The sequence below is a fragment of the Pygoscelis adeliae genome, unplaced genomic scaffold (genome assembly GCF_000699105.1).
Source record: "Pygoscelis adeliae isolate BGI_AS28 unplaced genomic scaffold, ASM69910v1 Scaffold96, whole genome shotgun sequence".
NCBI classification, from domain to species: Eukaryota; Metazoa; Chordata; class Aves; order Sphenisciformes; family Spheniscidae; genus Pygoscelis; species Pygoscelis adeliae.
In genome coordinates this window covers 310,375-337,086 of record NW_008824935.1, presented here as the reverse complement: position 1 = coordinate 337,086, position 26,712 = coordinate 310,375, and the positions used below count along the sequence as shown (strand labels likewise).

General features: G+C 38.2%; 1 protein-coding gene across 1 annotated transcript in view; it reads left to right on the top strand.

Annotated features, from left to right (window-relative positions):
- The first annotated feature begins 943 nt into the window (after positions 1-943).
- The window catches only part of HAAO (3-hydroxyanthranilate 3,4-dioxygenase), a 33,728-nt gene continuing 7,959 nt past the window's right edge, over positions 944-26,712 (top strand). The window contains exons 1-6 of the mRNA XM_009325319.1: positions 944-1,040; positions 5,314-5,392; positions 14,501-14,584; positions 16,250-16,356; positions 19,242-19,331; positions 20,051-20,094. Of these exons, the coding sequence (XP_009323594.1) occupies positions 961-1,040; positions 5,314-5,392; positions 14,501-14,584; positions 16,250-16,356; positions 19,242-19,331; positions 20,051-20,094 (484 nt within the window). The 5' untranslated portion in view covers positions 944-960. The remainder of the gene's footprint in view (positions 1,041-5,313; positions 5,393-14,500; positions 14,585-16,249; positions 16,357-19,241; positions 19,332-20,050; positions 20,095-26,712) is intronic.

The window sequence follows — 26,712 nt, the reverse complement described above, 5'->3', positions numbered from 1 at the left end:
CATGTATTTCGAGTCTGAAAATAAATGTTTATACATTTTCTTATTAAAAAATGGGGGTGGCAGGGAACAGAATGAGCAATCCTGTAGGAACTATGTAGATGTTGAACAGAAACTAGTGAGGGAATAAAGACTAATACAGATCTGGAATGCCTGGTAGTTCTCGGTTTCTTGTTTGCCTGATAACTTGATGACAATATGCTGCACTTTCCCAAAGGGCATCACAGAACCACGTTCAGCTCTCCAACAAGCCCTGCTATAACACTTGCAAAGAGCGGATCAAATTAAAATGAGCATTTATGGACAACTGCTTTTGGTCTTACAGATGCAAGAGACATCTTTATTTTTGTTACCTAGCAGAAGAAGATCCCAATATTTTCAAACCCCCCCCCCCCAAACATTCAGCCTAACAAGGTTGAGGGGAGGTGGGAAAAGGAAATGGGGCTCTATTATCAAGCCTGAAACACCCATATATAGTTATGCATGTATAAAAAAAATCTTTTTGTATATAGTATATGTAACTAAAATTTGAGCAACTTGCTCTCAACTTGCATTTAGCTTTGAAACCTGTTTCTATATTAGCCTTGAAAGGTGTGCATGCCCAAGTCTTGCCCGTTTTCCTAACTCACAGTTTGTCTGTGTAACAAGGCAATTTCTATAGAGAGGTAACAGGCATGCAATAAAGAGAATTAAGAAACCTCCTGTGGGCAGAATGAGTCTGCGATGAAAATATGTATTTTAAAAACACTAGTCAATTATTAGCTAAGCTGCTGGAGCATTAGTACTCTCTATGAAGCAAACTTTGGCTGATGGACCTGTCCCCTTTGACGCTCGAGCCTGAAGACACCTCTTCTACCAACCAATCCCCTGAGCTCTGGGGATGGAGTCACATGCAGTTTGCTCACAGAAAGCGCCCTCTGCAAACTCTAATATCTCTGTCAAAAGTTTCATAGCTGGTGGACCATGGAGCTTCTTGTAAATGTAAGAAAATGGATAGAAGAAAACAAAGCTGCCTTTTTACCACCTGTGTGCAATAAGCTTATGTAAGTAAATGAAGATTTTTTTTTTTTTTTTTTTTTTTACTCAGTTCTTAGATACATAAATATTCTTAGCTGTAAGAGGAAGCTGCTAAAATGCATACATGGTAAAGATTAGTAAGGAACTGTAGTACCTCTCAGACTGCAGTCAGTCAGAGTGCTGTTTTGAAGAACAGAAAGTGACTGAAATCTGTTTCGCAGTAACTGGAGAAGCTGTAAAGATCAACTTGAATACAGGATATTTGCCTCAACTCAAAGTCTCTTGTAGGCCGTTAGACTGAGTTAAGGGAATTTGTGTGAGGCCCTGTGACAATAAACTCTGGGAAATCAGAGGAGACGGCATCTCATCCACAAATGCTAAGATTTAGCTAACAGATTAGTGCTACCAAATTACAACCTGAATCAGCTGCTAGAGCTGCTAAGAGTCATTCCAACATTACAGAGGAGCCAAAGCTGCAGGAGCAACCAAAACCAGTGGGACATATCACTGAAAGACAAGGAGAAAGGAAGGGCAGGAGCACTGGAAGAGCAGCTTTCCAGGGCATCTCCAGAGCTGTCAAGGCAGGGTAGGACCCTCTGTTCAGCGGGAGGCTGAAGAGGCAGTGTTTCAGAGCACTGACTGGCACCTTACAGCTACGAGCCATATTCTGAATGAGACAGCTAATATAAGAAAAAAGTGCGGGCATTATGCAGTTGTATAGCATGCATATTCTCAGTGTCAAAACTCATGAGCAAATTCCAGTGTAAATGGTCCAACATGTGGCACCTTCTATTCACAACATTAGCAAGGATTTCGTTTGTCAGTGAAGTTGAGGGCAATGTATTTTGTCCAAAATTCTATATACAGAAGGCTTTCATAAGAAAGGATTCTTTGTAGAGTGATATAAATCCAGGTTTTATAAAGAAAATAAAAAGCATTTTTCTTGCTTTTATTTATTTTTTTTTAATCTTGCTTTGCAGCTTTAATCATTAAAAAAGCACCAAAGAATGTGCCTCTTGCCCTACCCTGAAGTGCTACCTCTAATGAAAAGCTGAATGGGCAGTACTGTAGCGGTGATATTTATTTCCATTCACAGGTTCAAGGGTTACTTTTCAAAGTAAAGGTTGCAAGACAAAAATAAGGTAAAGGGCACATGCTTACTGAGATGACTCTGTTGAAACTACAGTTGTATGTTTAACTGAGAAATTATGAAACTTGAATCACTACAGTAGTTTCACAGTAGGAGAGAATGAGGAAAGTGTCTTCTCCATATAAGTGTTTTAATTTCTTTCATTTTCAAAATGGATTTAGGAAGCATTTTGTAAAGTATAGCCATTTCTAAAGCTTACCAATAACAGTGGTAAAATGTTAGTATTTTACAGTATGTGGAATATTCATCGTTTTCTTTCTTCACCAGTAAGATGAACCTTTTTGTCATTACTGCACTGTTCTGCACCCCCTACCAGCAGTTCTGTGTAATCCTGAAGTAAGTCCGGAATGTGACATCTGTCAGAGGTCAGACAGTCACGTAGATCCCTAAATACTCAGCATTGACAAGTCTTCCCCATAAACATTGCAAGAAGCCACAGTGAAACACAGAACATTTTTTGTGATAAAGATTGCGGAGATTAAAAAAAATAATCCATTTTCCAACATAGCTTCAGCCTGTGAAGAAGGAGAGGAAAGCCATCTACTGTATGGATTCTGAGTCTCTCGCCACCTGCTCCTGGTGGTATCTAAATGTTTTCAGGATTTTCCAAAAAGGCATTAGGCGATTTTCCAGGAAGTGACTAATAGATTTCCAACATTTTTCGAAAGGCTTTGATCCTTTACATGTTGGGTAGAGATGTATAAGGCAATTTTCTCACTGCCTTCTACATCACTGGAAGGCAACCACTGCAAAACATTTAAGTAACTTGATCCTGTGTTTCAAGAGAGAATTAACGGTTAAAATCTAGATCTTACAGCAAATCAGTAGGACTTTTGGGGTCTAAATTTATTATGGCTTTCAAGCTTTTATTCAGTTGTGTTCCACACACTTGAGAGGATCAAAAGTTTTAAATACCTATTTGGGATTTCAAAACAAAACCTCAATTCCTGAATCACCACCTATTTAGAGTTTTACCAGAGTCAAGAGAAGGGTACAATGTAAGAGCCGCAATTTAATTAGATGTATTTTAATGACACTGTCTTGCAAGTTTAAATGCTTTTTAACCTCAACAATGAGCAATTAGTGCAAAATCAGAACCCTTGACATAGCTGATTTTTACAGGGTAGCTATGGCACTTCTAAAGCTCTTCTTTGAGTTCAGAATATGATACTTACCATAAGGAGACCTAACTGCGGTAACGGACTATCTGATTCTTCATGGTCTTGAGACTTTTTAAAAGGTTGCCTGCTGGTACCATTTTCTTTATATGATTAAGAAGAGAAATATAAGAGTATGTAAAACTTAGTAGGCCGTTGATTAGCACCTCATTAGGTGTGAGGTGTTGCACTCAAAATAGTGCAATCAAGTAATTTTAACACCACTGAAACCTTTATGATACTCTGACTGCATTTTGGTAGTCTTAACTGAAACTGCTTTCCGTCCTTACGATTTCTCTTCTTAACTTAATGCAACTATATTAACCAGACAACTTTCTTTAGTAGTATGGACAAACCAACCCATTAGAGTTCCTGTTTGTATTTGATAGCTGGAATTTTTTGATGGTGTCATTATATAATTGTTAATGATAGGAATGATTATCCCATGGTTCCCTGTTTATTATGTAAAACCCAGCTAAATCCATAGGGTAGCAGAATTAATGGTAGATTTACCAAACAAAAAGTTAAGCAACAATGATTTTGAGCAATATTTTCACTTTTAGTTATTGAACTAATAACAAAACTCTATGGGTTTCTGTAAAAAATTAACTCATCTTAAAAGTAGGCTACCAGATACCCATAGATTGTCGTTCTCTTATTTTATTCTCCAGGGTTGATTTTAATTTATTTCATTAATTATTAGCGGTGTTCTCACTGTTTTGGTCTTCCTGCCCTTCTTTAGTAGAAGGGTTCATTAATGCAGAAGTATTACAGTGCATTTTTAAAAATGAAAATTAAATCTGCATGGTACAGTTCTGGTTTTGGTTCCTTATTTTAGGATATGGGCATGAAGCCAAGTGCTATAATGTATACAGCTTCCTATGGTGAAAATAGTCAGTTTAGGAATTGTAATCTAATTTAATTCTTTAGATTTTTATTTGACCAAGGAATTTGTCGCTGTTACTTGTTATTTCTGCTTTATTAATCCCTAACATGTTGTTCATTATCATTTAAATACTTTTCAAAGTAAACATGATAATAGTAGCAGATTAAAAGTATATATTCAGCAGTTCAGAATAGCTTCTCTCAGTTAAGGCTTACGAGGTGCTGACACAGAGGCACATCATTCTTCCCCGCGTTACAGCAGAGCGTGGCTCTCCTGGTTCTGTGTTACCAGGATCTCCTGTTAGCCCAAGTATTGCCCAGAATCTCCTCACTGAAAAGTAGAGGTCAACACCCCCCAGTTCACATGTCAAAAAGAGCTTAAGGACAAATTTTGAATCACTGCTAACAGACCTGATCTACAGTTTTTTTTAGCAAATGAAAACCACCTACCTTACCTCTTTATTAGTGTAAGTGGACTGATAGATAATTGGGATGTTATCTATTCTTTGTGCCAGCTGAGAGAAGTGCTCACTGGGGCTTTTAAAAGGGGCAAGGTTAAGATAAAGGGCCTGAATCTTCTTTTCTGAATCAATTACAACCACAATGAAACCATCGTAATGTTGTTCCACCTTAGCAAAACCAGTATAAATGAAAGAGAAATTAGCTGACAATTCCTTCCATCAGCACCTCTAGTAAATTCTACCAGTGGGGAAAAAAGTATGTTTTTACCTGTATTAACCTTAAAAAGTGTTTTAGCTTTACAGAATCCTGATCTAATCAGCTCACCTTGAAAAGACATTTTCCTGTCGTTCCTGTCTCTTATGTAGCAATCTTTACAGTTCAAAGCTCTTTCCACAGTTGGTAACTATCGTTGTCCCCTTTTCATAGCTGGAGGCACTGAAACAGCAGTAGGGAGGTAGCTGGTCACCAGGCAGGACAGTGGCAGAGCGGAGAAATGCATCCAAGGTCTTTCGAGTTCTCATTCTGGATGTTGCTTGTCACTCAGCACTGTTTCATTGACTCACTGTCCTCAAAGAATTAAAAAAGCACATGAAATAAAGAACGCCGTGAGTGGAGGCAGCTTTAAAACGTCACTTTCTTTTCTAGGCATCGCCATCAGTTGAATGTGATGTTTGTTGGAGGGCCAAATGAAAGGAAGGATTATCATATTGAAGAAGGAGAAGAGGTAACCTATAGGCTGTTTATATTTTGCTGTTTTAATTCATCTATAATGATGAAAATGCAGCTACTTTTGAAGCTACAGCTACAGATTAGCACTGCCAGGCTCAGTGATGTTGTGTTTATTAGATCCATTCAAAGACTTAAACAGAATCATTCACCAGAACCATAGACCATCTGTGCATTTCCTTTGAAACAAGCATATGAGATCAGATCTATTTTGCTATAATTCATTTCCAACAGGAAACTAGAGAAAGTGTTCTGACACATCAAAATGTCTCATTTCAACATTTTGGAACAAAACTTTGGAAAGGTAACAATATTTTTAAAGTGATATTTTGTTGCAGAAGATCAAGCTATATGTCAAAAGTAACTTTGAAATTCAAAAATCAAAATTAAATATTTTGATTGGCTTGAAATTATATTTTTCTGGACTTTGTGAAAAATGTCAGCATTTTCAGCTTTCATTCAGGTTTGAAAGGTTAAAGAATAGAGCCTCTAAATATTTTTCGACTCAGTCCCCTTTGCTGCACATCTTCTGTATCAAAAGAAAGCCATCCTAGTGCATTGAGTTGTGAGTAGCCATTGTGCCAAATGCAGGCTGTAGGAAGAAAGAGTAGAAACCTATCAAAATTGTAACAATTTACATCTACTTTGTTTACTGCCTTTTTCATGGAATTGTCTGCTTGGCCTGAGGACTCCTCTGAGTCAGAAGTATCACAACTGGCTCTGAAGGAACCCTAAGGGAAAGGGGACACTAGAGGCCTGGCAGTAAGGATTTCAGGATGGGAGACAATTTGCCTTGCTTCCCAGCAGAGTAATTTAATTTCACGTAATTCCAATAAAATCTGGCCACCTAATTTTAAGTACCTTTGGAAACCCAAGACTAAGCATCTACACAGTTCAAGGCAGAAGTGAGTCAAGTTCAATAAATCCTTTGAAAAAGAAACAAAAATTTGTGTTTACTTATCATTGAACCGTTTCTCACAAAAACAACCCAACCATTTCACAACAGCCTTCATTAATTTTCTGTTATAATTGTGCCGTGCAGGTGTTTACAGTCATTATAACCGTACTGCTCTGAAACAGCAGTTGCTACCTTATCGCTGTCAGACTCCTGCCTGCTTTGCATTGCCACCACGCTCTCACAGCCCACCCACCGCTGTGGGCACAGGCACCTCCGGTCACATACCAGGTTACCCAACACGCCCAATTACCTCCCTTCTCATGGGCAGTGCAGGGGCAGCTCTGGCAACACCCGGGATCATGCCGGCAGGTCGCTTGGGCTGGGAAGGAGGCAAGGCAGGGCAGGGTGTGTGAAGTGATTGTTGCTAACCAGAAGAATTTAGCATCCATCATATATTTACAAGAAAATTCCGGAGATGCTTAGCTGGCGAAAACAAAATGTGGTTTCGTCAACATGACTATGTCCCTGGGAAAGGAGCAATCACATCTGTACTATGACTGCTCAGAAAGCACTGAGAAGAATGTCTTCTGCTGTTATGGCATATTGTTAAGTATTATATGTTAGCTTAAAAAAGAGGAAGTGAATTTTTTTATCAAGGTCAACGACATCAAAGTTTGGCAAAGCATAAAATGAAGGTATGTGAAGGTACATATGGAAGTTAATGATTCCAGATATTTTTTTCTGTAACTCTACCTTTTTTTTTTATACAATTAATTTATTTTCTTGCTCTGAAGAATACATTAGAGCTCTATACTAAGAGAGGAACACACAAACACAAGCTGAAGTTTAATTGGTACAGTAGCCTGTACTACAATATTAAATATATGGTTTTTTTTTTTCTTTTCTTTACAATCTTGTCTCTCTCTGGATCTCCCAGTTCATACTGGATTATTCTTGGTCCCTGACCCATTCCTGTGCTGTTTCATTTTTTTTAAATTTGTCTCCTCCTCCCCTTCCCTTAAAATGAAAGTTAGATTAATGTAATTTACATCTTTTTTTTTTTATTTTGCAAGATGTTCCTGTGTTTGAAAAAAATTTGGCCTACCTTTAATAAGCATCAACACATTATATGACTTTCCAACAGTGTAAAAAGTTAGCCATATCTATAAAGGCATAATTTATATCAGTATGCAACAGTATAGTAAATTATTGCTAATTCAACTGAATACAAGATTTTTTAGGTATCAATACATCCTCATTTACATAGCCAATACCCCACAGTTACTCAGCAACCAAAAATGGAAACATAAAATTCCTATCAGGTAGGAAAATTGGCAATACACACATCAGAAGCAGCATAGGTTACATATCAGTTTAATGTATGGGCCAATTTTGTCTGCTTTTATGGAGGTACAATATAATCGTATGTTGCATTTTACCATAGCTTTTTGTCAGACACATTTGCACCTTCCTGTGATCTACACAAGCCTTTAGATCCATGTTTTTCATTAGAGAAGAATTGTGGGGCAGAGAGTATCCTAGTAAAAGGGCGTATTCCTAAATTAGACTTGGGATTAAAAAAAACATTCAAAACCATGTTCATTATTTTGGCAGGTAAAAGGTCGTTTATAGTTCTGAGTTATAATTTGAAAGACAAACTATATAGGCATACTGTTAACAGGCCAAATCATGAATGTGAAAACCCACAAATGCTTTACACAAATTTAGCTGATGCTATTCTACCAGTATTATTCTGATAGCAAAGAAGTGTTGGTTTAGAAAAGAAAATTAAATTTAGAATTGTTTATATCTGCTCACTTATTATTTTATGCCTGTTATCACACAGCCTATGGTGTGTCCTGTGGCACAACTTGCGCGTGTCAGCCTGCAGTTCACAGCAGCAAGGGGTTCACGTGCAGAGATGAGGGCTTAGGAGCATCCTCCGGCTGCCGAGCTGTTCTCTGCTGGCGCTGTTAATGTGCAGGTGTATCCGGAAGATCAGTTGTGACTGAGGAAAAACTGGAGGCTTGATTTGGACTCTCTTCAAAGCCTTTTAGGATTGTCTCCTGAACATTTGTTTAGGCTGAAACGGCAGCTAGTCTCGCACAATTTTTTTCCTCCTCTCAGCAAGCAGGAGTTTCCTAAATATGTAATTTGACATTTTCTTCCTTCTTAGTTTTCTCTGTACTACTTCACTTCCTTCTTAATTTTCTGCGCACTACTTATTTGCCATCCTTCTGCACAGAAGTACTGCCTCATACCTGAGACATTGTTTTCCATTGGACAGGTTTTATGAGGAGCCAAATCAAGCTGCACCTCACAAGAGAGAGACCATTCGCATTCTTTGGCTTGACTTGACCACTGTGTCATATCCATTCTTTTTCCTATTGTAAATGTTAAGTTCCCCCTTGCTCCCTTCTCCATCAGAACAGAGATGGAGTCAGCAAACATCTACTCGGACGTTCTCTGCCTCTAAATCAGACTCATTCTCAAAATAAAACTGCATTGCTTTGGGAAATGTATCTTCTGTTGAAACGTGGCAAAAAACCTGCTGTGAGAATGCACCTATATAGCTATCTAGACAAAACTTTCTTAATATGCACTAAAAAGAGTTTGTGCTATATAGCTAGTTTTGTGAGTTTTCATAGGAACCATTATTCCAGTGTACCTCACTTGTCAAGACGGCTTTGGATTACATGGACTAGTGACTGCAATTCTTGTGTAGTCAACTTGATGAGACCACTGAAGGCTTCTGTGGTGGCCCTGATACGATGTTCAACCCCTCATGGCTACAGGGTAGCAGGTGCATTCCAGGTACCAGGGAACAGTCCTGGACATACCTTTGTCTCTTGAACTTTTCATCATACGGTAGCATTTGTGAGTTTCGGCATTGCAAAGCCTGAGGTGGGGCGGGGGAAAAACCTCTAGTCTTATCTTATAAATTCACCATATAACTTTCAAGAAATAAGGTAAGTGAAAACTGAAGGGGACTGTATGTTTTGGAGGAAGTTAATGACAGAAGAAAACCATGATCATAACAAAGCTTAGCTATAGTAAAACCAATTTCGGATTTTATTTACTGCATCGCGTGGGCTGCTTTGTGGGAAAGTGAGATATGCTAACAGCTAAATCTAGGATCACAAAAGTAGTTAGGCTTCTGTCTCTTTACCAACTTCAGTCCGCCACTTAAACACAATGAATCTCAACTAGCTGACTTTGATTTCTTAACGATTTGTATTCTGATGTTGAGTCTACATGAAACAGTGCAGTTCCATGCAGAGAAATTCAAATCAGCCTTTCATCTACCACCTGCAACACATTTGCAGTGGCACAATATTCTGCTTGGGTTTTAAAAGCCCTGCTTCTCATTGTGCCGTGTGTATTTTACCCTAAGTTTCTGCACTCAACATCTATGTTGTTTCCTATGGATACAGCCACCTAAGTACTGATGCAGGCCCACAGGTCAGAGCCCTTGCACTGCAGTCCTAAAGAGGACTCTCAGAACAGAAATTCCCCCTCCTTTGATCATTTTGGCCAATCTCTTCAGCTGCTTCTAGCATATTTACATGGTCTGATTGAGATACAGTAACGTCTTGCTCTGAAACATGATGCAGATTTGAGGTCACACCTGCCACAGCTCATCTGAGTTTTCTAACCTGAGTTTTGAATTCTCTTTTTCTCCCCCTCACACACACACCACAAGCAAGACTTGGCTCCAGTTTCTGACAAATTGACTGCTTAAATGAAGCCTGACCCCTTCTTCTAGCGTGTGCTGCTCTCTAGGCAGCAAGCTTTTGAGAAACTCTTCCCTAGCAGCTCAATTCTCCCTTTGCATTTTATGGGGGTACTGGATGCCTAAGAAGGAGGGGAAAGAGGGGCTAGCTGAGCATTCCAGTAGGTGGTATTGCGGTGCTTATCTCCCAAGTAAAACTGAGAACGTGAGTTGCAGCAAAGCAAGAGAAACCTTTTTGCTTCTTTTCATTTAACAAAAACCCACCACATTTATCTGGTGAAAACTCTTTGAATATTTTAATAAGAAACAAAGCTCCTATTATAAAGTAATGAGTGATCCTTTTGCATCAGAAACAGATTGTGTCTTCAGAAATAAGTTTGCTGCATAAAATCATTGGGATGAGTCTTGGCTAGTATTCAGGTTTCACAGATGTAAATGAGCAGAGGGAAAAAAAACAACAAAACCCCCTACAGCTTAGTTTTCTCTACCTTCCTCATCTGTTTGCCTCCCAGACTTCTGATGGCTGAAAAACCTTGTGATGAGAGAGGGAGAAAATTGTTTTTCTGTGCTCAAATAGATCAATCACCACTGAAGTCTGGAGAACACCCAGGCTCTACTCCCACATCAGAATTTGATTTGCTCTGCAGATTAATTTAGTACTTAGCAATCTGACAAGCAGGACAAGACAGGATATGCCAAGTCAGAGCCTAATCCCAGAAGTGGTTGAGCAATCCCAAATTCCACTTTCAGAAGCAGTCAGTCCTCAAAGTACACTGCAAATTGCAGGTATCTTTAGAGGTCTGTGAATAAGCTCTCAGCTACAAAAGCCCTCGCAGAGCTCTGGGCTCCTACATCTAGGCAGAGTTTGATATCAAAGCTAGATCTAAACTAAATTACATACATTGCTGTACATAAAATAAAATAGACTTGTTTTTTTAGTTGGCCTATGCAAACCAATTAGAAATACTGTGTTCTTCCCCTACTACATGCTTCCTTCTTTACTCTGCTAGGATACACATACCTGGATGAAGGAGCAATACAATTCTCACCACAATAATATGGTGGGGGTGATAGTGCTCTTTTTAAGGTAATAATTATCCACACTTTCTACTACCCTGTTGAAATTATTTCCTACCAAGACAAGTAGCTTCAGTAATGCTTCCACTGAAGGGAACGGTGAACTCCCACCTCTCTGCATCTCCACCTATTTTCTCCAGAAATGCCTGCATAATTTATTTTATGAGTCTGCATAATTGAGTGAAATACCCCTTTACAGACTTGACAATGATTCAGCACTGGTCATGCTGCCTTTCACTGTGGCTTAACACAATACTATTAGGTTTGAAGCATGATCAAGAAGGGTGAAGCAGACTAAGGAAGGAGGATACAATTCTCCTACAGCAAAGAGAATTTAGGGAAAATTAAATGAGTCAAAAAATAAACTCTCAATCTTAAGAGGCTTTAAGTTTAGTTTTCATAGGTATAACTGCAGTTTTAATGATCATACCAAGCAATGTTAGAAAAAATGTTATGCTTAGGGTAAAGAATGACTACTAGATGGCTCAAGTTCTAGAGGTAAGGTGAGAATTAATAAGAGGAGGTGTTTTTAGTGTAATCATAATGAGAAGATGCCACATAGTAAGCAGGAAAGCTAAACAGAAGGCAAAAGTCTGGAAAAAAGAAAGGAAGAAAAGAAGGAGGTATCAAAATAACAGAATAAAAAACTCCAAATAAGCACATTTAGTAATAAAAGGGATAAAAAGAATGGTGAACAACCTTTGTTTCTTCCTTGAGCCACATTCTTCACCCAGAAAGACAAATCCATGTCTGATTTTGACCCATTATGCAGTAGCAATGTATAAATCTAGGCTTTTTTGCAAGGGGAGAGAGATTTTACATCTAACAAGACACCTTGTCATTAATGAGATGCTAATACAGTGAAAATGTTACACATTTCCTCAGTTTTCAGTGCTACTGTGGAGAATGGATACCAGATTATCCCAGTAAAAACAGACCAACTGGGAAAGCTTATATTTTCAGGTAGTATGAACTCTACTGACTTCCTCTCTATCTATATATGCATATGTTTTTGCAGATATACATACATATACATACGTGTGTGCACGCACCCACCCACTCACACACCCGTACTTCCTTACTCGGGTCTTGATTCTTCCAGGAGATACTTAGGAAGAGGTTAGATTTGCCCAGAATGCAAAGCTCAGTCAGCATTTATTAAAAATAACATTCCAGCAAAAAGACAGTACAATACTATATTGCCAAACTGTCCTGTGAAATGGGCATGGACTGTAACTCACTGAGAAAACAGCTGACAGTTTTCTTGATAAAAGTTCAGGGTATAATATAAGCACAGCAGTAGGATCAATAATTACTGCCACTTGTATTAATCACAGTTACATCAGATGATTTATGGATGACTGAAGCACTCAGACATTTTTCAAAAAAGAGTTTTGAAGAATAGACCATAATTTGTAGTGAAAGGTACTATTTAAATTCAGTCAGAAAAACACTTTTATTGGCAATGTGTAACCCACCCCATTCCTCCTTTCCCGTTGCAAAACAAATCTTTTAATTCAGAGTTCAGTGTTCAGAATTTTTCTTTATGACTGTGATGCTCGGCTATTGAACCGGACGGCTCCTTTCCCCTCCCCAGTCTCTCATCACCAGAAAGTTGCTTAGCCATGTGATTCATTGTCACAAGCAGAATAAGCCTCTGCCTCTGTTGTCCTTTCCCTCTTCTCCATGTCCTGTACATGTGTTCAGTAATAGCTCCCTCGGTAGTTATAGGGAAGATAACACTCCAAAGCTCGATGTTTCAAAAAGGATCTTTCAATTCCAGCCTTACCAGTGCCGTATTACCAATGGTCTGCGTGATAATCCATCAGGATCTTAAGGTCTTAGATGAGTCTTTTTTGAAATGAAGGAGAGATCATTTCCCCACTCGAATCACTTTATGTTGTACAATGAGCAGTTAGCCTTGCCCGATGGGCTCTGTAATGAGGGCTTCGATAGCATTTTGTACGGTCATTCAGTAACACCAAAGGAAATGACAGGAAAAGAACATGGGGAAGTGGAGTGCAAGGAGGATAAGTAGCCTGGCACTGTGGCCATCTAGACAGGAGTTACAATTTGTCCATGTCGATGTCCCTGGCACAAGGTGAACTTTTCACTCACGTAAGAGCTCTCAGCATGAGCTCTTTGTCCAGTACCTGTTCAGTTGTCTCTACTGTTTCATTCCCTTGGCAGCATATTCATTCATTCTTATGTTCATAAAGGTGTTTCTTGAATTCTCAGGGGCACGTATTAGTATTTCAGAACTGTTTTATAAATAGTCCTGATTAAAAAAAAATCATTAAGCTTTTCTAATGTTGGAAAAGGTTTAGTTTGGGGTTTTTATATACTTCGGTGGTTTCTTCTTTCCCCTATTTATTTTCCATTTTGCTAAAACTGTAGTGAATTACTATAAATAAAACTATTTTCATTATAGTTCTAACTTCTAATCAGGTTTCAGACAACTTCAGCTACACTAGCAATTATATGAATTAATCTGTTTGGTTTCTAGATACGGCAAACAGAACATGGAAAACATATAGAAGCTTGGCAGTGTGTGGCAGAAAATTAAAGTTGCTTTTTGAAGTATTATTGTTCTGTATTATATAAAATGAGGAAAAATGTGCCCATTATTCCAGGTCAAAGAGAGTCCTGCTTACAGATCAGAGCACAGTTCTACTGCGAAACATGAGGCTAGGTCTGAGCACCTCAGAGCCCCCACAAAGCTACTCTGAAAACAGCTGTGGAAAGGTCACTGAAGACAGAATTTTGGGTTCAGTGGTTCTGTCCTTATACATGCTTCGAATGTAATCCTTTTACATACACAGTAGGAAGAGGAGCAGCTGTTGCTGGGTTTCGAGGGTATCCACAGAAATAAAGCAGGACAGCTTCCAAATGGGCAATTATTCCCATATGAGAAATCTCCATTAAAAATGAAAAAACACACCCAAAACACCTGTGCATGCATATTTGGAGTTTATTTGGAAAAGTGACATTTAATTTGACTGAATGTAATAGTGAAGACCCTGCCACATCTGAAATGAAGCTTTATATCCAGTGTAATTAGCGGATGTCTGAACCATAACATCCCAGCCCTACAAAGAGTAATTCCCAGGAGTAAAGACAGCACAATGGAATTCCACTGGGTTCACAGAATAGCTCTAGAAGCAGCTACAGACTTCTTAGATTGGCAAATGTATGTAAGATAATGGAAATAATACATATTTAGTAACATTTTCAAAAGCGACAGAGGTTGGAAGTCTGTTATTTATTGTTAGAAAAAACTCTGTAAATATTTGCAATTACAGATTGAATGTATTTGTACATGTATCCTTTATATACAGAATATGAAGTACAGAATGTTTTGGAGTAGTTGCCTTAATGTTATTTTCCTATTCCTTCAGCTTTTTTACCAGATTAAAGGAGATATGTGTTTGAAGATAATTGAAAATGGGAAACAAAAAGACATTGTCATCCGAGAAGGCGAGGTAAAACAGGGTTGTTTTTCTGTTATTGTTGTGCATAGGTATGTTAAATGAATATTTTATGAAGTGTTTAAAAATAATTTTAACCCTGCTGTGCAAGAGATGGCATCAGGATTTAAAAAAACCGAAAACCTTGAATGCGGTATAGCAAATTCCATGTAATTAACAGCAAACTACAATACACTGCATTCAACATTTCATGATTTCAGTAGCAGATAAAAATCTCTCTGGGCATTTGGGATACCCATTCAGATGGTCAGGAATATACTGAGAGGAGTTCTTATTCCCCTGCATGGCATGGAATCTGCCATGTGAATTCATAGTGGATCTGTCTTTTATGTACACTTGTCAGGTCATACTGCCCACCCACCCAAACACGCCATTAAGCCGTCTGCCTAGAACTTAGAAGGTTAAGAGATTCAGCGATTTTCAGCCTTCTTTAGTTGTCACAGCTAGCCTTCGCAACCATCACAGTACGAGAACAGTTTTAAAAGAGCAATTTATGGATAAAACGTATCCAGCTGCACTCGGTTGTTTTTCCTTACAGTAGTGGACTTGCTAAAGCACAGATTGCAGTGCTCTTGATGAGAGCGTGACTAGACATTTTACTTGGTGTTACTACAAGTTATTACATGTGCTACAACTGCCAGTCATTATTATTGTCACAAGCTTGAACTGCACTCAGTCTTTGAAAGGATTATTAGATCTACTGGGGCCAGCCTTTAAAACGGAAGACATAAATTAGACCCAATAGCTTGATGTCATTAAAAGTATTACGACATTTTCAATGAAGAAACAGATCTACATTTTCGAACCTGTAGACGGTGAGATTCTGGTAATACACTTCACGCTGGAGAAGTACATCCAGCTGAGATCTTGGCATGTACCACAAGCATTAATGAAAAGGAGCCCACAATATCCTTAGTGGGAAGACTGACACGAGTCCTGGTGAGGCACTATCATCAGCTCTGCTTTGCAGGCAGAGAAATTGTAATGACTTGCCCAAACCTGGCTAAGAAATCTGTAGCGCTGAAGAACAGTACAGGCTTACCACCTTCCTACATAGTCAGATAGCTGCTAGAAAAAGGTTTATTCTCAAACTTCAGTAATAGACTTCTCCGAACCAAATGTTGCCTATTCACTTTGTCGCTTGCATGAGTAAGTAGCCCCTCATATTTGTAATTATTTTTGGAGAGAATAACACTCCCCATCATGCAATCACAGGTGCTCACTGTGTTGGAGGGGTACATGTGGTTGATTAGTTTAGATATTTTCTTGAGCTGACAACAAACTTGCTTTTTATTTCTATTTCTGCTACTCAGAAATTGCAGTAAATTTATAAATTCCAGATGAGTAACTGGTTAGATTTTCATTTCAATTGTGTCTAGCAGTGATGATCAAACTGGGAGGAGAGCACTTGACTGCAATAAAGGCAGTGCTGATTGCGGAGTTAATGGTCAGCATTCACTGAGAAAACAAGAAGCACTATCTGCTGGGCTGTTGGTACCAAAGTGGGTGTCGCTGCAAAGGAGCAACACAGGATCAACAAAGAGTAGGGGAAAAGTGGGGCAAGTAGCGGAGGATTTTGCCTAGGTTGTGGGGCAGGGGAAGGACAACACAAAGAACAAAGATTTCCTGACACTGATGCTTTTCCATTTCTTTGAACAGATGTTCCTCCTACCTGCTAGGATACCTCATTCTCCTCAGAGATATGCAAACACTGTGGGTCTTGTGATTGAGAGAGAAAGATTAAAGACAGAAATTGATGGGCTCAGGTGAAGTATAAACTGTTGGCTAATCTGTTAGGATTTGTAATATAAACTAATTTCTCATGTCAATACAATACTGTATTTTACTTTCCTGATAATTTATCAGATTCACCCTGGCAATTTTGTACTAATTTTATCCACACGTCTATTTATCTATACACACATAAACAGAGGTTTCATTTAGCATTTGATTTCGTTAAACAAGGAACATGTTGAAATGTCTTAAATGCATGTTGTGGTTATAGCTATCCACTTATGTATTGCCTACTACTATCACCTTAAGTTTTAAAATCTCAGAGCTCTGTAACAACACAAATAAAAAAAAGATTTTTTCATCAGTTCTGGCAAGCAGAACATTAATTCTTTTGTAAGCACTGAAAGCAGAAAGATAAAGAGCAGCTTTCACGGCAAGTGTGTGGGAAGCTGGAAACAAAAGTCAATTTTCTTAACACTAACCCCTCTACATTGTACACACCTCTGCCTACCTTTTATTGCATTATGAAAACAACATCTTCAAAGAAATGAGAGGCTTACTTTGTATTCTAGTGGGAGGAGGACTAAGCCTTGTCCTGTGGTCATACAGAATTCATAAGTCTAAGAAGGCAAGTCACAGCAGTAACATTAGCCAAGTTAGAAAAGCTGTTTTGACATTAACCAGGTACGACTGACCAAAGAGAGCGTACAGCTAGTCATGTAATCGGTAAAGATTTAAAACTGCGGTAATATGTTTCTGTCCTGTTGCCTACAGTTTTGATTGTTGCATGGGCGGTGTCACAATAGGAAGATTGCGAATGTGTGGAGCTAGAAAGATATACTTTTTCATTCAAACAAAAAAGGCTAAAGAAAGAAGTAAGAAACTAAGAAAGGGACCATTCAAAAAACCACCTGATTGGATTCCAAGCTAAAAACAAATCCAGTTCATTTAAAACATTGTTCATCTATGCACTTGTCCCTTTTTTCCCTTTCATTGCAGGTCTGTGGATCGTGAGCACTTACGGTATTAAAAAGATATTTTGAGCTAGAAACAATTGGCCCGTGATTCAGATAACAATGTTTATTTGTAATAAAGGACCATAAGTAGCTCTAGGTAACTTTAAGTAAGATAACCTACCTTGTACATGAAGTCTGTGAATGGTGTGAGTTAGAGAGATGCTGAATGCCTTTTTAGGGATGCCAGGTAGATCTAGAGATTTGCACTCCAATATAGTCATGCTCTTGTGGAGAAATTAAACTAAAAGCTACCATATGGTTTGCAGGTGGAAAAAAAATAATTTTATTAACAAAGCACACTCTTAATTGAAAATACCTGATCAGATGCCTGAAAATAAATCGCTTAGAGGTTTTTTGTGCCCTTGTTTTCACACTGACATGATGAACAAAGACACCTGAAGTTTTGGAAGTGAACAATCATGTCATACTTTGGAATATGCATTGTCTCTCTGTGTGCTCCTGGGAGAGATGGGATTTACAATCAGAACCTTTAAACTTCTCAAACTTTTTTCACTCCCAGCCACATGCAGCAAAGACTGTACAAGAGGAATTCATAATAAACTTCGAAGTATGCTGACTCAAGGTCTAATATTGCGTTACTGTTCCATTATTTATCATGCCTACAAGCCTCAGTCATAAATCAGAGCCCCCAGCATGCCAATTATTGTACAAGTGAAGAAGTAGCCTGCCCCAGTGTTTCAGCCTAAGTAATTATTACATGCTTTGTACTATAAGAAAAATGCACTAGCATAATCCTGTGGCAAACAAGTACAGAAACAACTAAATTTGATGTTAGTTGTGCAGTTGGATTCTTTTAACACCCAGTAAGGTGCAAAGACCTTCCCAGGTGCAAAGCCTTTTCGCAGCCGAGAGATTTGTAACATCTCTCTTCTCTGTAGATTCTCTGTGTTCAAAATGTGTGCTCGTAGCACAGCTTTTTCCATACTGGAGGCAGTAATAACATTACTCTCTTCCGAGTACCCTGTTTTTGCAAAACTTAAGGAGCCGGGGAGCTCTTGGAAACTTTCTGGACAATATGTATATGGATACATAAGACAGACATGAATACACAAATATGCACAGTATAATTATATAGGCCTTGTTTCTCTCTTCAAACACATATTCCAGTGACTTTAACCAAAGGACATATAGGACCTATTTACAATCAGTCGCAATATGAGTGATTGTACTGGAGCATCACTCGTTTGCCAGTCCATGCAGTCTTTTTTAAATCTGCAGGTAAATTCTATATTTGCCATTCCATAGATTACAGCAACCTTGACCTGTTGATCTCAGCACAATTTGTTTATTTATGAAGACATGAAATAATGCAAGTGAAGCACTAAGTTCCTCTTCAGAGGGGTGAGCTAAACAACACTTCCCAAATTTACGCAGCTGACAACCGACTATTTTTTGCAAACAAGTCCATAAGTCACCTTGTTTTCTTATCGGTCCGTGCATGGGCAATACGCAAGTTGCCGCTCTTAAAGATGAGCATTTATCTCATAGCTGCATGGAAACAGTTACTGGAAATGGTATTTGGGGCCAGTTATTTTTGCAGTAACTACATCCAAAGTGAGAATTGTTGGTCGCAAGGGACTACCGCACCAATCATTTCCAGGATTAAATCTGGAAAGTTTGCTAAAGGAATTTGGTGACTTATCTGTGGTTGATCAGCAGAACTACAAGGCCCTCCGTAGAAGTTTGAGCACCCCACCCACCAAGTCAGCTAACCAGGGAAACAGAGCGCTTCCCTAAATAACCATTCTTCAGAATAAAGTACACCAGGCTTGAGAATAACACGCTCTTACACAACATCAAGCAGCTATTTTCTTGAAAAGACTGAAACTGACTGATCAGTTAATTAATGAAAGGATTGACTAATGTTTTTACTTTGTCAGATACTATGTTGGAGAATCAACTAATGTCCTCTTTGAAAAATGGTTTCACTGTGAAGATCTCGGCACTCAGCTTGTACCAATAATCCAAGAGTAAGCTTTTTTCTGTGTAAATTTTAAAAGAACGGTTAAAATGATCTAATAGATCTTCATCAGTCTGTGACTTAATTTTCTATTTATGCTGCATTTTACATAGACGTTAAAAGTTAAATGCTGCTCTACAAATTTTTAATCATAACTTGTATATCCCAAACTCATTAAATCAGATTTATGTTTATCATATTTCAAAATATGAAAATCAAGTGTTCCTCAGATCTATCTGGAACATACTTTTTGAACAAGTAAAAGCACACCGCTGCAAAGTGCAAAAAGAATTGAATGAAAAATTAACACTGAATTGATGCTAGGTTAACTAGGTAAAACACTAAATCGCCTTAGGGCTTCTTTCACTTTTGCTTTAATCTAAGTACTTTTAATCGATATTATTCATGAACAATCAGGACTGGCAATTTTGGTAGAGAGCTGCTTTCTAGGAAATGTGTGAATGTCATCAATTAATTAATCAATTTGTTAAACGGTTGCTAAAGGTAAACAAGGAAGTTGTTTAGCGACATGAATTTTGGAGGACTTTCAGACAAACCCTCTGTCAATAAAATAGGTATAGCCCTGTTGAATACATGTGATAGTAGCTGAGGATCTGGCACATCCGTTCTCAGCACAAAGCTTAATGGCCAGTATTACTGCCTAGTCTTTGTTAACCTAGAGAACATGAACGTGACTTTTTACTGGTGTTTAAATGTTTATTATTCCAGGTTTTTCAATTCAAGACAATATCAAACTGGAAGACCAAATCCAGGTAATGCAAATTAATTTCAGAATTAGAACAATTACTGTATCTGATTGAACAGCAATGATTCTTTCCACATAAAATGACTAAGTTTCTGGTTTTCTTTCTGATTATGTAAATTAAAGTTACTTTGGGAAGTAATTCCTTTCATTACCCCAACCACAAATAAAATCCATACACATGATTACCCACAGCATCTTGGTTTTCATGTGATGCCATCATAATGACCTATCAGGTAACTGTACAGTGTGAAATCTCAATAACTCTATCCTTGCATGCCATTCAAGTCTTATACTAACAAAATTTCATTTCTGACTCTGCGGAATGAGATTTTTGTGAGTTGAATCTACACACTCCATACCTACTTGTACTCCTTTACCTATAACTATACACTGTGATCTACTCTTGGGAAATAAGGACACCTAGAGAAAGACAGATACCTTTAGTTCATGTATCTGATCCATTTAACATTTTATTTCCGTGCTGTCTTACCCTATTTTTTATTTTGCCTCTGTTTGTGGATAGTGATTGCAACTTCCACACTGGAGCAGATACTCCAGTCATAACTCTGCTCTTGAGTCTGTTGGACAGAGACATAGGACATAGAGAGAGTGACTGTTAAAAACTAATTTATTAGTATCTTTAGGAATCGGATTTCTCAGATGTGATGGTTGCTTTCTGTATGGCAACCGAAGTCTCTATTGCAAGGGTACTTGTGACACTACCTTCAGTGGGAAACTTGTTTTGCTGAAATCTTCCAATCCTGTAGGCCCACAGCTCTACATGAACACCCAGCATGTGCATGATCCATTGCTATTGATTAACGTAAACTATGTGCAAAATACCACCCACCTGTCTTAACTATGTACAAAAGACCACACTATGTGACCATTTCTGCACCTGCAGGAACAGTTTCTATGGACTATTTGCAAGTGTTTTAGTTAGGTGTAACCTGGTCAGTTCTGCTGCAGGAACTACCTGGAGAGTCTCCATGACATCGTCAGGTTCTTAATCGACACATGAAAAGTACAAATCAGCATAAGCACAGCAGGAGCTGCCTGTGGGATCTCCAGGACAGCCTGAGATTCCCACCTGGAGAGTTCCTGCACCAGTTAGCCAAATGCTGTTATGAAGGCCACCAGTTCGGTCAATCCCATTGCTGAACTAGGTTTGTTGTTTCAAATCAGTCTGTTGTCTCATCTATGCAGGTGACGAACTGGGGGACGTCCTGCACCAACCAGGAAATTCACGGCTCAGGCGCACTGCATGTGCACACATGCACAGCCATAATACCCAGACAGGCTTCTCTTACAACTACTTGACAAACTTGAATGTCATCCTTCAGTCACACCCATAACAAATTCCATAGCTCTTGCCACAAGTTAAAGATAAATTTTAGTTCCCCTCTCTAAGAAGTTTTTGGAACCAGTTGTCCTTAATCTCCATCTTCATTCCCGAATGTCTTAAGTAAGATGATTTTTATGAATGACTCTAATAGAGACCAAAGTTCAAGTGAAACATTATTTCCACATCTATCCCATTTCTCAGCTTGATAGTCACCATAAAAATGTCACTGCCTGCCGTCTCAATCAACAATGGAACAAAGTTCTTACTCAAATCCTAAAATCGGGGAAAGATGTTTTTTGCATGAACATCACCTTTCTTAAAAACAGTTGACTAAATCATCATCACCAAAATGAAAGGTTCACAGAAGAGTCCTATGTATGGGATAGCAACCTTACAAGCCCTTGCAATTAGGAAATGGTAAGCCAGTCAGAAACCCTGCCTGAAAGACTTTGCAGCTGAACGACCTTTTGGCTTTGGCTCTTTGACTGACTAGGAAATTTACTTCTCAGAAAAAGCCTGTGTTTCTTACAGACAAAATGTTGTCGTCTCCAAGATCTTACTTTTCTTTATATGCACCATCAAAATGTATTTATTTTAATTTGAGCTTATTTTAATTTGAGCGTGTCACTTGTGTGACATGTTTGGGTGTTGGTGGTTTGTTTTTTGTTGTTTGGGTTGGGGTTTTTTTGCGGGGGGGTAGGTAGGGCAGGTAGTGTCTCTCACTGTGTGTTCATACAGAGTCTAGCAGAGGAAATATAATTTCAGATGAAGCCTCTAGATGCTGCTGTAATAAAAAAAAATCATCTCACACATATTATCCTTGTTCAATACAGTGATTTCCAATAAGCATCCCTACCAGTCTAAGCTAAAAGCTTATATGTCAGTAACAAAATAATTATGTCAGTGCAGAAAAAAAGAACATTAAAGATTGATATTGTTAATATTTTTGCAGATTAGAGCTAAAGACCAAACCTGACAATCAATCAGAAGCTATGATACAACTTGACAATTTTTTTTTCAACACAGAACTCTGAGAAATTGTTATTGATAAATCCAGTACAGAAGCTCTTTCCTTGTAATTTATTCAAGAGCTGTAAAAAGGCCAAAAGGCATGAGAGTCTTCCATTAAAGCTGAAAAAAGTTTTTTCAAGACAAAAAAAAATAAAGCAAGTAAACGTAGTTATATTGCTCAGAGCTCAATACATCTTTTTCCCCTGAATGGATTCTCCTCTTGGATTAGCCTCTAAGTCAAGACAACAAATATTTGAAATGCTCTTGGCTTAACTCTTGCTATAAGCAAAAAGCAGTCAACAAAGTTACATGGCAGGCTTTCAGCCTGGGGAACAGCTCCACTTTTCCAGTTTTCAGTTCTCATGGACAATAAGAAGCTCAAAGTCTCAGTGATGTCTTATACATGAGGAAGATACCCCAGATGTTTAGTTACAGAAGTTTTAGCTAGTTTTAGTGAGACTTGTGTTAAAATAAAATAAAGAAAAGAAATCAAAGTTTGACGGAGATGTGAGTAAGCTGGTAATATGTTCCTTCTGGAGGCATACCCAACTGATAGAGAAATAATGCTTTGGATTATTCCCTCAGCAGCTCTCTTCTTTTTCTTAAGAAGTAGAATTCAACAACCAGCATGACACTTGTAACATACCACAAGCTACCACCAGTTTCTCATGATGTCTGACTCGAGACATACTTTAACAAGATTTGAGCTGGCCTACGCAGAGGGCTGGTTTCAGCCTATTTCAGTTTCTCTTCTGAAAATCCAGAATCCCCTCAGTTTAAAAGTGCCAGCTGAAGTGCTCTCAGGTTCATCTCTACATAAGTCTGAACTAGTGCCTCCCCTTTTTAGAGAGAAATGGAATAAAATTGAAGAAAAACATCTTGAAAGAAACACTTGATTGCAGCTCACTCATATAGGAAAGCTATAAATGGAATCAATCAAGCTCCAATTGCTTTAAAAAAAGCACCACACCAAAAAAAAAACCCCTAAGTCCAGACTTTTTCTTGATTTATTTATGGTTTCTGGCTCAGCCAACATTAGGGCCAGTCGCTCTGAAAGCAGGGTACTCAGAATATATGAAGAGACAGCAGTAGCTATTAAAAAGATACATTTTTAGAAGAAGAACTCAAGTACCATCAGGTGAAATACAACCAGAAACATATATCGCATGCGATCCTTATTTGAGGCATCTTCCCTGGAACTGTTTTGTACTGAATTACTAACCTCTTTTGTTACCACGTGTAGAAATAAAGCCTGAGACAACTCTCCCCTCCCTTTATCAATACGGGTGAATATGTTTAGGATGTAGTCTAAACATGGAATGCTCAAGACAGGTTGGTTTGGTTTACTTTATACAAATTTTGACATGAGGAATCATAGTTATCAAAACAACTCTTGCTACTTTCAGTTGAATCAGACTGGAAGCAAGATTCTCTCAAGGTTTCTATTTCATCCCAATTTTATAGTCAAGAGGACAAGAGACAGTTCAGACAGACAAACCACAGTTCTAATAAACGGTGATGGCTGAATATTGTTTGCAAAAGTATCCAGAAGTTCAAAAGTTTTTCTTGCTGTGCTCACTGAAATAATGCAGGCTTCTTTTATGTGAAATTTGATGGGAAAAAGTACAAGAAAAGACTTTTCCTGAGTTAGACTTGTTTAAAAATGATCTGTACACATTAATGGTGTAGGTAGAATGTCAGGGTTTTGTTTATCCAAATTAATTAATCTACTTCTAATTATCAGTGAAATTTTAATTCCCATAAAAGCTTTATTGTCAGTGGACATGCAGATATATAATACAAAAACCTTTGTTATAATGAAATATCCTATTCCTCTTCTATGGAAGCAGAAGTTATGCACAGAGACAATTAATGAAATGCCCACAGTCATATAAAAGGCAGATTCAGAAACAAAAATTAAGATTCCTGATTTTAGGATTGGAACAGCGGTCAGTATTTCTGAATACAATTTATCATTCTTAACTACAATGACCTAGATATATCATGAAGAGCCTTTAAACGGAATTATGGCCTAAATCGTGCAATTTTGTTGCTCTAATTTATTCCCTTCCTTCTGGTTGGTGATACCTCCTTTTGAAGGGGCTATATTTCTTTATTACAAAAATATTTTTCAAAGCTTTCCTCATCAAACTTCTTTGTTTCAATTAGGAAAAAAATAATTGTTGTTTAGTTTCCAGCATAGATTTAATGACACAAAGAAAAATGTGCCTAGAAATAATTACAGGGACAAGTCATAAATTAGCAGTCATGCCAATTCTCAGGGCATGCTGCAAAAACACAGTTACACAGGGAAATGTATGATTACACCAAGTGAGTGCTGTATTTTCAGCTAAATGTTTCTGCATCTATACTCAACAAGAGTGAAATGAACCAACTACCCCCAAAGTAATCAGTCACCGTCAGTGCTTTCACTCTGGATTTTTATATGGAATGAGCTAACTACTTGTTTTTTCAAACCCAGATGACCGAAATTACATCCCTCAGTCCACAGGTTTTATTTGCAGAGGTATTAAACTCCTACTGGCCTCATTGACATTTCTGTTAACATTGAGAATAAAGCAGAATTTTCATAGGAATTAGGTAAGCACATATAGGAAAAACATCCCAGCGTATATATTATTGCTGGCATTGGCAGTTAAACGTGAAATGCTGCAAAACTGTCACATCAGAACTATTCATTATGATATAGTATTCATTAAGAGATGGAAGGGATGATTAGAAAGTGGACAGAAATAAATGAATACATAATTCTAAAATAACTTGTGAGCTCCTTATCCCTAGTCTGGACCGTTTTACACTCAGTTGAAGGGTAACAAAACAAAGAGGATCTAACTGCTCCACATTGGATAAGGACATCTTCTGCTTTTACAGAGGGCGACACCATTTGTAAGGGACTTCCTCACGTCCTTGCGTGGAGATGGGGCCACAACATGCAGGGACAGGCTGTTTCTGAGGCAGCACAGTGACTTAGGGTGGAGGGGCTTTCATAATTAGTAAGAACATAGAAGTGACTTAAAGATTTGAAGATTGTTCCATCTAGAATATGCTGCCTAGAAGTGAAGGATGGTATGAAAAATATAGTTTTTCATAAAGCCAACATGTAATCAGTTTGATAGTTGACACTATTTCAATATATTGTATTTCATGTGCGTTATTGCTCTTTTCCTTTGCAACAAATCTCAAAGAAACAAGGTTTGCAAGACGGCTATGGGAAGAGCTTGGGGACAGTAAGACTCAAGAAACACTCTGAGAGAATGAGATGGTCTGATTTCTCGACAAGAAAGCTTAGGCACGTCGCTGGGGTAGGGAAGGGGGAGCTTCCGTGTAACATGCGAGTTTGGGGTAAGCAAATACACCCACGTATACCTGGCAGGCCAGTGGCAGTCCTCTTTTACCTGTCCTCTTTACTGCTGTCAGAAGTACAGTACTAACAGCAAGTTCAGACTCTTCCTTAGATGGTCTCTGTTGAGGCTGTAACTACCTGTACATTCACTGGCTGTTTTCCTGCAAGCTGCTCTCTCCATTTTTGCACAGCTTCATATTCTCAGTCTCAGTACAGTCTCTATTGTTTAACTGAAATCAACTTCCTTTAAAACCTGGAATTTCCTTTCTTAAATATTTACAAACTTATTCAGTAAACATGATGTATTTTTCAGCTTAACATGATATCATCATGTTAATTTAAAGCTGAAAAGAGCTATAAAACCCAATAAAGAACACATTGCTGTGATACGAATATTTAACAGTAATGATCTACAAAAATGGACTTTACTATTGAACTATTTAAATGGATCTCGTGGACACTAAGAATATATTAGATTTGATGTTCCACTTAGTGATATATTACTTGGAGACACGTACACGACTAGCTTCGAATTGCCATCTTCTTGCATTTTGCTGGCATAGTTTTACTTTTACCATCATTAAACATGTTGTCTCCTTGTCTCACAGTATTACTAGAACGTAAGAACTCCGGAAACACACCAACTCACACTTCCTGAGATACTGTTGAAAGCTAATATACAGGCTAAGCAGAAATATATGCAACAATATCTAAATATAAGCCACTGCCTGATAAGAAACACTCAGTTCCTTTGGAAGCACCAGGCTTCAACTCTGATATGTGTGGGATCGCGAAATATTGGATCCTCCTCATCGTAGCTCGTTAGCTCGAGTTCAGAAGCACTAGGGCACCTGCAGCTTTCAGCATCATGCAGGGGGTGAGTATCAGAGTTAAATGAGGACTCA